General features: G+C 48.6%; 2 protein-coding genes across 2 annotated transcripts in view; both read right to left on the bottom strand.

Moving 5' to 3' along the window:
• Positions 1–382, bottom strand: part of LOC143298550 (cadherin-related tumor suppressor-like) — a 240,010-nt gene extending 239,628 nt beyond the window's left edge. Inside the window, exon 1 of the mRNA XM_076611418.1 lies at positions 1–382. This exon is cut by the window's left edge and continues 189 nt beyond it. Coding sequence (XP_076467533.1) covers positions 1–234 — 234 coding nt within the window. The 5' untranslated portion in view covers positions 235–382.
• A 290-nt stretch (positions 383–672) lies between these two features.
• LOC143298635 (cadherin-related tumor suppressor-like) lies at positions 673–5,047 on the bottom strand. The gene is made up of 2 exons (XM_076611515.1): positions 716–5,047; positions 673–681 (listed from the first exon to the last, which is right to left on the bottom strand). The coding sequence occupies exons 1-2, from the start codon at positions 5,045–5,047 to the stop codon at positions 673–675; spliced, it is 4,341 nt and encodes a 1,446-aa protein (XP_076467630.1).
• Between the last annotated feature and the right edge of the window lie 7,453 nt (positions 5,048–12,500).

Genomic DNA, 12,500 nt, shown 5'->3' with positions numbered 1-12,500 from the left:
CACAGTCACCCCGGGGCGGGTGGGCGAGGCGGAGACACGGAAGACGCTGGTGTTGGGGGGGTCGTTCTCCGAAAGCTCTTTGGAATAGGACCTGGGCTGGAACACAGGGCCATCTTCCGTGGAGGAGAGGAGGATGGTGATGGTGGTTTCCGTGGACTTCCTCTCGCTCGGTCCCGAGCCACCGTTGTCGGTGGCCTTGACTTTGAGCGTGTAGAGGTACGGGGGGGAGGTCATGTCCTGGAGCAGGGTGATGTCCCCTGTGTTGGGGTGCACGGAGAAGATGGAGGTCTGGGACAGCAGGGAGTAGGACACCCGCCCGTTTCTCGTCGCTGTCCGCGTCGTCGGCGAACACCGTGGCCACCGTCTGCCCCCGCGACTCCAAGGCCGGGACCAGGAAGGCCGGCGGGGATTTGAACACGGGGGCGTTGTCGTTGACGTCGCGGATGATGATGTTGAGGGATTTCTGGGTGGTGCGGCGGAGCGACTCCGGGATGGCCTGGTCCGTGGCCGTGATGACCAGCTTGTAGTAGTCCGTGGTCTCCCTGTCCAGCGCCTTGTCCACGAAAATCTTCCCCCTGTTCCCGTCGATTCTGAACATGTTCTCGTCCGGATCCTGACTGATGATGGCGTATCTGACGTCCCCGAAACTCCCGCTGTCCTGGTCCTCGGCGTTCAGCGTGGCTATCTGCTCGTTGAGGGCAGCGTCTTCACGGACGTTGATGGATTTGAAGCCGTCCGTGAACTGCGGGGCGTTGTCGTTGGTGTCCACCACCCTGACTCTGAAGAAGATGTAGGAGGACAGGGAGGGGTGGTAGCCTTCATCGGTGACGCTGACGTTCAGGAGGTACTCCTGCCTGGTTTCATAGTCCAGCTGCCGGACTAGATACAGCTTTCCGGTGTAGCCGTCCAGGTTGAAGACATCGTCGTCGTTGCCGCTGTAGATGGAGAAGTACATCTTGGCGTTGTTGCCCTGGTCCAGGTCCTTGCCGGAGAACACGGTCAGCAGTTCACCGATGGGCTTGGTCTCCTCCACGCTCAGCTGCCTCTCCGTGGAGGTGAACTGAGGCGGGTTGTCGTTAGTGTCCATGACAGTGATACTGACCTGGGCTGAAGAACTGAGCTGAGCGCCAGACCCCGTGTCCGTGGCCACCACTGTCAGCATGTAGTGGTCCCTGGTTTCGCGGTCCAGCTTCCCCGCCACAGTGATCTCCCCGGTCGTTTCAGCGATAGTGAACCTGTTCCCTTCGTTGCCTTCCGTGATGACGTAGGTGATCGCCCCGTTGGCGCCGATGTCAGCGTCGGTGGCTGTCATCTTGATCACCTTGGTGTTCTGCACGGCGTTTTCCGGCACGGCGGCACTGAACAGCGCTCTGCCAAACACCGGCGGGTTGTCGTTGACGTCGCTGATGAAGACCCTCACCGTAGATTTGCCGCGGAGCTTCGGATTTCCTCCATCTGTAGCGAAGACATCCACCGTGTAGAACTCCACACTGCTGGTGTCCATCACGTACTCTCTGTCAAATGGACGCCGAGTGTAGATGGCTCCAGTGATGGGGTCAATGGTGAAGTTGGCGTTGCCTTCAGTGAGGGAGAAGACCAGCTCCGCGTTCACCCCCACGTCGTGATCGTACGCTTTGATGCTGCCGACAAAGGTACCGCCAGGACGGTTCTCTGGCACGCTGAAGACGTAGGAGGAGTTGGCAAAAGCTGGACTGTTGTCGTTGGCATCCAGCACGTAGATGGTGACGTTGGCTGTGGAACTGCGGGGCCTGTCTCCACAGTCCTGAACCTGGATCATCAGAGAGTACATGTCTCGTGTCTCCCTGTCCAGGGTGTGAGCGATGAAAATGGTGCCGTCGGGGAATATGCCGAACCGTCCTTCTTCGTTGCCTCGCATGATTTTGTACACCAGCTCTCCGTTTCTCCCCTCGTCTATGTCAGAGGCCACCAGTTTCATGATGTTCTCGTTGACCGGCCGTGACTCCAGGATGTACACGCTGTAGACGTTCCTTGGGAAGAAAGGGGTGTGGTCGTTCACGTCTTGGATTTTTACTACAATGTCAATGCTGTCTGTACGCTGAGGGGTGCCAGAGTCTCTCACAGTCACTGTCAACATCACCTGGTTTCCCTGAAGCTGAGCAGTGGGCTTCTGAAGGGAGATAATACCAGTGTTCTGGTCGATTCCAAACACACCGTTGACGTCGTCATCGGATCTGATAGTGTAAACAAGCAAAGCGTTCGCATTTGCGTCAGAGTCTTCCGCCGCTGCAAGGAAGATGTTGTTGCCCACCGGCCAGTTTTCCATGACCGTTGTCTCCGACGTGGTGGCTATGAAGTGAGGACTGTTGTCATTGACATCGCGGACGTTGATAGTGACAGACATCTCTCCGAACTTGGACCCTGTGGAGGCGACAACCTTGAGGACGTACTGGCCTTTCTCCTCCCTGTCTACCAGTTTGTTCCTTTTGATGAATCCGGAGGAATCGATTGAGAACACCTCATAGGGATCTCCGCTGGCAATGAAGTAGGTGATGCCACTGCCCCCTCCTCCCGTGGCTTGAACCTGGCCCACTGTCTGTCCCAGGGTGGAGGGTGACGTCTGGCTGCCGAAGTCCTCGTTGATGTTAAACGTCTTTCTCTGGTTGGTGAACGTTGGAGCCGGGTCGCTGATTCTGGCCACAATGATGGTGACGGTGGCGGCCCTTTCCGATCGCCGATCACTCCCATCTTTAGCCACGACAGACAGCTGATAGCTGCTCCCTGAGGTGCGTCTTAATACGGTGTTCGTGGTAATGATCCCCGTGTTGGAGTCTATGGAGAACTTGTTGAAGGCACTGCCTGTGAAACTGTATGACACTTTGCCGTACGCCCCCACGTCCCTGTCTATGGCAGACACCTGGACCACCTCCACACCTGCCGGGTCTGTTTCAAAGACGTTGACGAAGTAGGATGAAGGATGGAACACCGGCACGTTGTCGTTGAGGTCCCTGACTTTCAGGATGATGGTGGCGGTGGAAGACAGTGAGGGAGAACCACCGTCTTTGGCGATGACTTTGATGGTGTAGGATGGAACAGCTTCGCGGTCTAAAGAGATCAATGTTGAAACACTCCCTGAAGTCCGTCCCACTTGAAACACACCAGGATAAAGAAGTTCAGTGTCGGGGTGAAGATGATAAAACACCGTACCGTTACTGCCGCTGTCAAAGTCGTCAGCTGTCAGCGTCGCAACATTCTGGTTTTCCGGTTTGTTCTCATCCAGCTCCACTCTCGTCAAAATGTTTCTGAACTGAGGCGCCATGTCATTCTCGTCCAGGATGTCGACCACCATCTTGGTGAAGTTCCTGTAAGGCGTGGCGCCACTGTCGTGGGCAGAGATGTTGAGAACGACCCTGTCCGCCACCTCGTGGTCCAGAGCAACTCTGGTGGTGACCAGACCTGTGGCGTCGTCGATGCTGAACCACCCCTGTTCGTTCCCCGCCAGGATGGTGTAGGTCAGCTGAGAGTTGGGCCCGGAATCTTCGTCCACGGCCTTGACCCCAGCCACGAACGACCCTGGCACCGCCAGTTCCGACAGCCTGGCGAAGTATTCCTCCTGCTGGAACACTGGGGTGTGGTCGTTAGCGTCGTTGACGATGATGATGAGGTAGGCTGTGGAACTCCGAGGTGGAGAGCCTTTGTCCACCGCTCTGAAGGTCAGGTTGTACTGGGGGATCGTTTCGCGGTCCAACGATCCTTTCACCTGGATGTAGTTGACGGTGTTCTGCGGTGTGGGGATGGAAATCAGCCTGAAGTGGTCTGCCTCGTTGCCCAGGATGATCTGCACGGTGGTCTGGCCGTTCATCCCGCGATCCATGTCCGTCACACTGATGGTCGCCACTCGCAGTCCGCTGGCGTTCTCGTCAGTCGTGGCCGCTCCGGTCACTGGATCCGGGGCCACGGGTTCAAAGGTGATGACGGGGTCATGGTCATTCTCATCGATGATGCTGACGTAGATGTAGGCTCTGCCGTCCTGGGGTGTGCTGCCACGGTCCCTGGCTTCCACGGTGAGGAGACAGCTGTTGGGGTCACACTCCACCATGCTGTTGACCTGCTGGGAGCCGCACGACGGCCGGCTGCACTCCAGAGGAGACCTCAACGTTCTGATCACGCCGGTGTCTCGATCGATCTGAAACTGTCCCGAGCTGTCGGTCAGGAAGTAATCAATCTGCGCGTTTTCACCGATATCAAAGTCAGTGGCTTCCACACGGATGACAGAGGTGTCGACACTTGTTCCCTCCTTAATGTGAGTCACATACTCGCTTTGATCGAAGACTGGCGGGTTATCGTTGACGTCGGTTATGTCAATGTTGAGCTGTAGATACCCGTAGAGAGGAGTTGCCCCGTTGTCCTTAGCTGATATGTTTAGCTGGTAAAAATCTTTACTCTCTCTGTCCAGCTTGTCTTTGGTGACGATGAACAAGAAGGGGGTTTCCTCACTGGGAGGGGTCAGACTGAACTTGCCGTCCTCGTTCCCGGAGACGATCCTGTACTCCACGATGGTACCGTTCTGCCCTTTGTCCGGGTCCGTGGCCGTTACGATCAGCTGCTGCTGGCCCGGTCTGGCGTCTTCCTGGAACGATTCCGACACCACGGCCTCGTCAAAGCGCGGGGCGTTGTCGTTGATGTCAAGCACAGATATGGTGACTTCGAGAAGGTGGGTCGGCTCGGACGGGTGCCGGCCCGCCACGAACAGATTGATAGTGTCTGACGGAAGGGCCTCGCGGTCTATTATCTTTCGAGTCCTGATCGTCCCGCTGTCGTCCAGTTCGAACAGGGGCAATTCATCAGCATTTAGTTCGTACACATAGCCTGTCTTCACGGGAAGCACCCCCACTACCACCCCGGTGCTCCTCTCCTCTGTCACGGTCATGTATATCCGACTGTTTCCTCCTCCCCCGGGACCCTGCCCCCGGGCAAACTGACCCAGGAAGAGCAGCAGGAGGATGCAGACTGAGTGGCTGACGGCCCGGGAACACGACAGTCCACCCGGCGTTTTCAGGGTGGCCATGCTGATGTAATGATCACAACTGACCATTTCTCTCTCACCGGACTGCTGCTGCTCTCTCTCTGTCTCCTCACTGAAAAAGTCGGGTCATCTGGACGTCATTGTGATCGTTTCTGGTTTTAGTTTATGTCAGGTATGTCGTATATTTATCAACCCGACTGCCCAAGTTTAATACTGTGTCCAGAAATAATAACACCAAACTTTTCGAAGGCAATAACAATCATGAACAGACACTGAAGAATTCATAAACACACAAAATCTGTGATACAGGCGTCAACACTTTTTTTTCCCCTTTTCATCGGATACTGTAACGACTCACAGTTGCCGAGCCTTAGTACCTGTTGGGGACACCTCCTGTTTTAATCGTCGCACCATAGTGACCGTCCCTTTTCCTGGTAACCATAACAATCTGTGCTGGTCACACGCATACAGACGCGAACACAGAATGGAATGACAACCGAAAAACCGGCACCTCTTGAAAGCGAGAGACCGAAGTCACAAACACACACACACACACTACACACACTCAAAACATCACGGCATATGATATATATATACCATCCAAGAAATCATACAATCCAAGAAATCACTGAACTTCTGCACCACGGAACTGGTCAAAGCTTTCGATTTCTTTCCACAGCACACCACTGGTCATTCTTGCTGTAGTTGTGTGAAAAGCGCCAGCGCGCGCGCGTGCGTACGTGTGTGTGTATATACTCCAGAGTGGACACTGGTCGAAAGCCTGGCAGAAAAACCTCTCCCGTCCCAGCAAAACACCCACCGATTTTCACACACTTCTGCCCAGGCCAAACATTGGAAGCCAACACGCACACACACACACACACACTACCGCTACACACACAACTTGGACGCAACGCTATCACAGCGCTCTGTTCCTTTGGCGAGCTCCGATCGTCTGCTACTGCTACTCCGACAATCCTCGGAAGATTTCATCGTTTTTCTGGATCAGATTCGTCGGCATAAATCCAAGAAAGGGTGTGCATTTTGGAGGAAAAGAGTCACACATTCCGTCGTTTTCTTGTTTGTGGTCGATAGGCCTTCCTCACGTACCTGTAGAAACAGGTAGGTAACAGTTCAAACATACATGCCAGCCTTCCAGATCACACACGCACACACTCTCAGGGCCTTGGAGCCGCTGTTCTATCGACGGGGCCCGCGAGCGCTCGCTTTTAGATGAAGCGGATTTTGGTCCTCCGATGCGTTAGCGTCGCTGGCTTGTCGCGCGCTCGACTCTTGACTGGTCGGTCTCTGTCACTGGGTTGGTGGGCGCGCAGGGTGTGTGTGTGTGTGTGTGTGTGTGTGTGTGTGTGTGTGTGTGTGTGTGTGTGCTCTTCCTCGCGTTTCTGGTAATGTTTTACTTTTCTTTTTTTCTCAATACACATACATTATTTCCTGCAACAGCTCTTGGGCTCTAAAGGTTGGACCAAGATGTTGGGTCGATGATGAGATCAGGTTTCTGCATCCGCTTCCTTTTCTTAAATCTTTTTTTTTTTTTTACTTAATTACAGCGCATGTGGATAGGTCCACGCGCTTTGACGCCTCCTTGAAACTGAAACTAACTGAACGATGAGTGTAGGTTCATGATGCAACTATTTCCAGCCATGGTTACTTCTATACAACAACAATGATTCACCCATAGTTACACTATAACAACGATGATGATTACCAAATTAATAGCGATAAGTACCACAAAGTTGTAATGAGCATGTTTCAAGAGACCAATCATAATGTGAGACTCGCGGAATGATATAATTCTGTTCATTTTACACAGAAAAAAAAGTGCAGAAAACGCTAATGCTGAAAAGTCACAGGGTTTAACATGCCAGGTATGGGTGGAGAAATAGAGGACGACAGAAATTTGTGCTGAAACTAGAGCAGAAAGCAATACTATCACACACACACACACACACACACACACACACACACACACACACACACACACACACACACGTCAAAATACACTCCAGTGAATAGGCGTTCGATCAATGATCAACCAACACACTGCCGGAGAGAAAGAGAGAGAGTGAGTGACAGAAAGATTGACAGAGAAACGGATATAGAGCTATATTGAAACAAACATGGGACAGACAGACAGGGACCGGTGCAGGGATGAAGAGGGAGAGTGAGTGAGAGAGGGAGAGAGAGAGGGGGAGGGGAGGGAGAAACAGACTGTCAGACAGACATGCAGATTGACAAACAGGCGCATAGACACAGACTGGCAGAGACAGGGCGTGAGACAGACAGACAGACAGACAGATAGACACAGACATAGAGACACGCACAGAGAGACGAACATACAAAAAAATAACTCACACAGCGCTCCACAACACAGCACGCCACCACCATACGAACACAACAAATCCAAAACTACCCCCCCAAAAAATCCGTCCCCCGAAACCACCACACATCTCCCCCTACCACGCGCAACTGGAAAGCTCTTGCCAGTGACGCGAACAGACTCCGCCCCTTCCGTCAACGGGAGAGCCAATGAGAGTGCGGCATGGCACCTGCACAGTGGCCGAAAAAGAAAAAGGACAGAAGACGGAGCCAGTTGAAACGAGCGTTTGAGGGAAGAAGTTTACCAGGCTCACCAAAGTGTCACCAAAGAGAGAGAGATAGAGAGAGAGCGAGAGATCAAGATCTCAAGCAAATACCGATCACCAGTCTCGACGAGCGAGGGAAAGAGGTCAAATAGAAAGCCGTATTCCGGTATTCCCTCGCAGGATAGTGAAGTATCTGGAAAAGAAAATCCACTTAAAAGGGTCACTGTAAGTTTGTCCATGTCTTCAAGCTTGGTTTCAAACCTTTGTCAGAAAGATACGTACACTTTGCTGACTTTGTTGGTCTGTTCTACTGACCATTCAATGATTCATTAAAAGTGATAAGCAATGACCACTGAAAAATAAACTTTCAATGGTTTGGAGTGTTCTGATAAAACTGGAAAAAAAGGGAAATGTTTTGGTTTGGACGACGGATTATTTTTATTTTATTTTTTAAATTTTATCATGCAATGGAAAGAAACCGAAGTGAAACGATGTATAGGGATTTAAAGCATACACGTGCGCTTTGTTTCAGTTACTGTTTCAGTTTCAATTGAAGGAAGCGTCAGTGTGTGCGGACTGATCCATATACGCAACATCACATCTATGTTCACGCACACAAACACACACACACACACACACACACACACACACACACACACACACACACACACACACACACACAGAGCAATATAATTATGTGGACAATCCAGTGTTGTCTCTCTTTCATGCCCCAACAGGGCTGGTCAAAGGGTTGAATTCTACTATGATCGTGCGCACGCGTATGTATGTGCGTGTGTGTGTGTGTGTGTGTGTGCGCGCGCGCGCTCGCGTGTTTGCGTGTGTTGTACGTGCGTGTGTGTAAGTGCTTTGGTGTGTTAGGTCACAGACTGAATTGGGACTTCAGTCAATTTCAGATAACCGAAATAAAAGTCAAAATCTTCTCTGACGTTTCAGTGTACTCGGCTTAATCATTGTGGGCAACGAGGGCTGTTGTTGAACGCTTCGCTGACGACATGAACGATCGCTGTGTAGTAGCCTACGTAAGCGATAGTTAAGTCATGTGAAAGGGGTAGTTATCGGTTAAACCGTGGCTGAGGTGATACTGATCACATAAATAGCATGGAGAGAGAAAGGGGGGTGAGAGACAGAGAGAGAGAGAGAGATAGAGAGGGGGGGGGGGGGGGTAAGGGAGTGAGAGAGAGAGAGAGAGGTCAATCAGACAGAAACACCGATAGAAGTAGGCAGACAGTTATCAGTGTGTGTGTGTGTGTGTGTGTGTGTGTGTGTGTGTGTGTGTGTGTGTGTGTGTGTGTGTGTGTGTGTGTGTGTAAAAGAGAGCGAGAGAGAGAGAGTGCGAGAGAGAGACAGAGAGAGAGTAATATATTTCACTGTTTCTGTCTGTCTCTCTCACTTTCCCACCCACCCACCTCTCTCTCTCTCTGTCTATGTCTCTGTCTCTGTCTGTCTGTCTGTCTGTCTGTCTGTCTCTCTCTCTCTCTCTCTCTCACTCCCTCAGCAATTTATAATGTTCAGTACAAGGCATTTGTCAACGTGTACGTATGTTTACAGACTGCATACCAAAACATTCAAATTTGTTATTCTTGTGAATTTTTTTTTCTCTCTCTCTCTCCCTCTCTATCTCTCTGTTGTCACACATACTAGGCTACTCCAAGCGTATCTCCCTAGTAACTAGTTTATGCTTGATGTTTTTTTCATAGCGTTCATTTCAATTTAGTGTATCCTGCTTTCTTGTTCAGCCGATCGCAGAGGCCATTCACCGGAGCTGAAACCATATCAAAACTCCTTTTTTTTTTTCGGAAGGGGGAGTGCTGAGGGGGTGATGGTGGGGGTATGGTATCGCTTTTCTGATTATTGAACGAAAACGAAACTCGTATATCCGCTCAAAAATAGCAAGCCTAAAATAAATGTAGTTACTATGTTTAGAACAGTCTCTGGATTTGGTATTACAAAGGGTTGTTGGCTGTATTATAGCGCTAAGTAAAATGAGATGATGCTGATGACGATGATTGTTCGTTGTAGTAGTAGTAGTAATAGTAGTAGTAGAAGTAATATATATATATATATATATATATATATATATATATATATATATATATATAGAGAGAGAAACTTGAAACTTGAAATGTTTTATTGTCATTGCCTGCAAAGGTCTTTTGACAAGGGGGTAACTTTTTTTACGTCAACAGATTACAATAATCTTTATGATGATGTAAATTTTAAACATTGCAGTAAAACAAAGATTGGTAACACTGTCACCATTATCATATATGTAAATTGTATCACTTCATCACTTCAAAGAAAATACTAAGAAAAAAAAGAAAAGAAAATTCGACCATCCTCTCACATACATAATTTCATGTACACCTTGCTTTCATGTCAGCATTCAGTCAACTATGGTTAACTGCCTTATAATACATTATTTTGCCCGTTGATAACAAGTCCTTGTCTTATTTTGTGCGCTTCTGGAATAGATTTTGCAATCGATCTAATTATAATTTCATCTTCAGACGGTAACACAAGAAGCAATGTTGTGCATTTCGGCTATACCTACTTCAAAAAATTTACATTTCTCTCTCAACTCATCATAAGAGAGAGAGAGAGAGAGAGAGAGAGAGAGAGAGAGAGAGAGAGAGAGAGAGAGAGAGAGAGAGAGATGAATTACGCAGTGTGCATTTTTTTTTTTTACAATGATTTTATTACCTGTGGAAATTAAACTTTTGTTTGTACACAACACATCGTTTCGTTGTTGTTGTTGCTGTTTTTTTTCAATTTAATCAATTTATTAGTTTTTTTGGGACAGTCCTCATCTTTTTTTTTATGTTATCACAATAACTTTGAGATTGTTGGGTTTTTTTTTCCCAGTTTTTGTCGTGAATTTAATCATAGCTTTTTAAAGACACCGCAGTTATAACTTCTTCTTTTTTTTTGTTTGTTGAAAGAATTGGCGCTGCAAAACATCATATTCGAAAAGACGCCAAAATGATTGCAGTAAGTTCAAAATTTGGAGTGATGGCCTGGAGGTAACGCGTCCGCATAGGAAGCGAGAGAATCTGATGAGCGCGCTGGTTCGAATCACGGCTCAGCCGCCAATAATTTCTCTCCCTCCACTAGACCTTGAGTGGTGGTCTGGACGCTAGTCATTCGGATGAGACGATAAACCGAGGTCCCGTGTGCAGCATGCACTTAGCGCACGTAACAGAACCCACGGCAACAAAAGGGTTGTTCCTGGAAAAAAAATATGTAGAAAAAATAAAACTGCACGCAGGAAAAAAATAAATAAAAAAAAAGGGTCGCGCGGTATTATAGCGACGCGCTCTCCCTGGGTTACGCTGCTGGTCAGGCATCTGCTTGGCAGATGTGGTGTAGCGTATATGGATTTGTCCGAACGCAGTGACGCCTCCTTGAGCTACTGAAACTGAAACTGAGCTCTCACTGGGGAGAGCGGCCCGAATTCCACACAGAGAAATCTGTTGTGATAAAAAGAAATACAAATACAAATTTGGTGATGGTCATCCTGGTTAATCAATCTGATTTTGATGGTGGTCCCAGTGATACTTCATAAACATGCCACAATCCACTGTATATTGAATTGGTTGTTTGAGTGCCACATTTAGATCATTAGGTCGTATCATTATAAAGCTTGCTTGAAAGCTTTATCCGACTTTTAGTTCAGGAAATTAGACCAGAAAATCCGATAACCGGGGAGTGGAAAAAACATAAACACCACCACCACCACCAACAAAAACAACAACATGAGTTGACGTCTTATATATGTAACCACTATTACCGTACATGTTCACCTTGTCGCGACAACGTTTTTGTACCCAAATAGAACCCGATGGGGGTATATGAATAATATAAAAATGCACTTAATGAACTTCGACATCGCAATGATATACAAACATAAAACTGACCCCATGTCTTCTTCACATCCCACATACACATACACTCCACTTACGCATACCCAGACTCAAACTCTCGACTGTTGGCCGCCGTTCTTTCTCTCTGTCTCTGGACCTTGCAATTGGAATGAACTTCCTCTTTCGCTTCGTCAAATCTCCACACTCAGCTCTTTCCAGTCTGGCCTTAAAACCCACCTCCTCCCAAAATAGCCTCCCTACCCTGCCTCTTCCTTGTCTTTAGTTTCTCCAGTTTTAGAGTTATGCGTGCGTGAGAATGACTGGTGCGAAAGCGCTTAGATTTGTCTATGCACAAGATTCAGCGCGATATAAGTACCATTATTATTATTATTATTATTATTATTACACATCAAATCTGAAATGACACTACTACTAGGACTACAACAACAATAACTAAATAGAAAGATAAATACAATAATCAACAAAGCAATTAAATCACTAACCAATCAACCAACAAAATAACTGACTAGCCAAACAGTGAATTAACTTCTCAGTCAACACTTACAAATCAAACTCAAACAACCAACCAGTCAGCAGCTAGACACAGAAACAGACACCTGTACCACAATATGAACATAAGTAGGAAGGTAAATATCTACCAGGACACACAGAAGTAGCAGAAGAACACACTTATCAAACATATGAATGAGGTTATTCATTACAACGTTTCTTAGAACGTATTGTGGGGGGATCCAGTAAGGGTACAGGGCTAATTTGCTGGTCAGTGGTGGGAGGGGAGTAAGAAAAGAAATGGGATGAGTTCAATCTGTTTTTCTTACCATGCATGATGGAGTCTCCCGTCGGTCCGACGGATGAGTAGGCAGGCAGGCTTATCTGTCGGTGTGTGTCCTCATATGAGAGAAGAGGCCGATTCTGGACGCGCAGAACTTCCCACAGGTGTTGCAAGGGAAAACATCTTCAAAAGTTGAGCCCTGCTTCCTTCGCTCACGC

This window comes from Babylonia areolata, chromosome 24, assembly GCF_041734735.1.
Source record: "Babylonia areolata isolate BAREFJ2019XMU chromosome 24, ASM4173473v1, whole genome shotgun sequence".
NCBI lineage: Eukaryota > Metazoa > Mollusca > Gastropoda > Neogastropoda > Buccinidae > Babylonia > Babylonia areolata.
The sequence above is the reverse complement of the archived record's forward strand: the minus strand, read 5'-3'. Positions and strand labels throughout refer to the sequence as shown.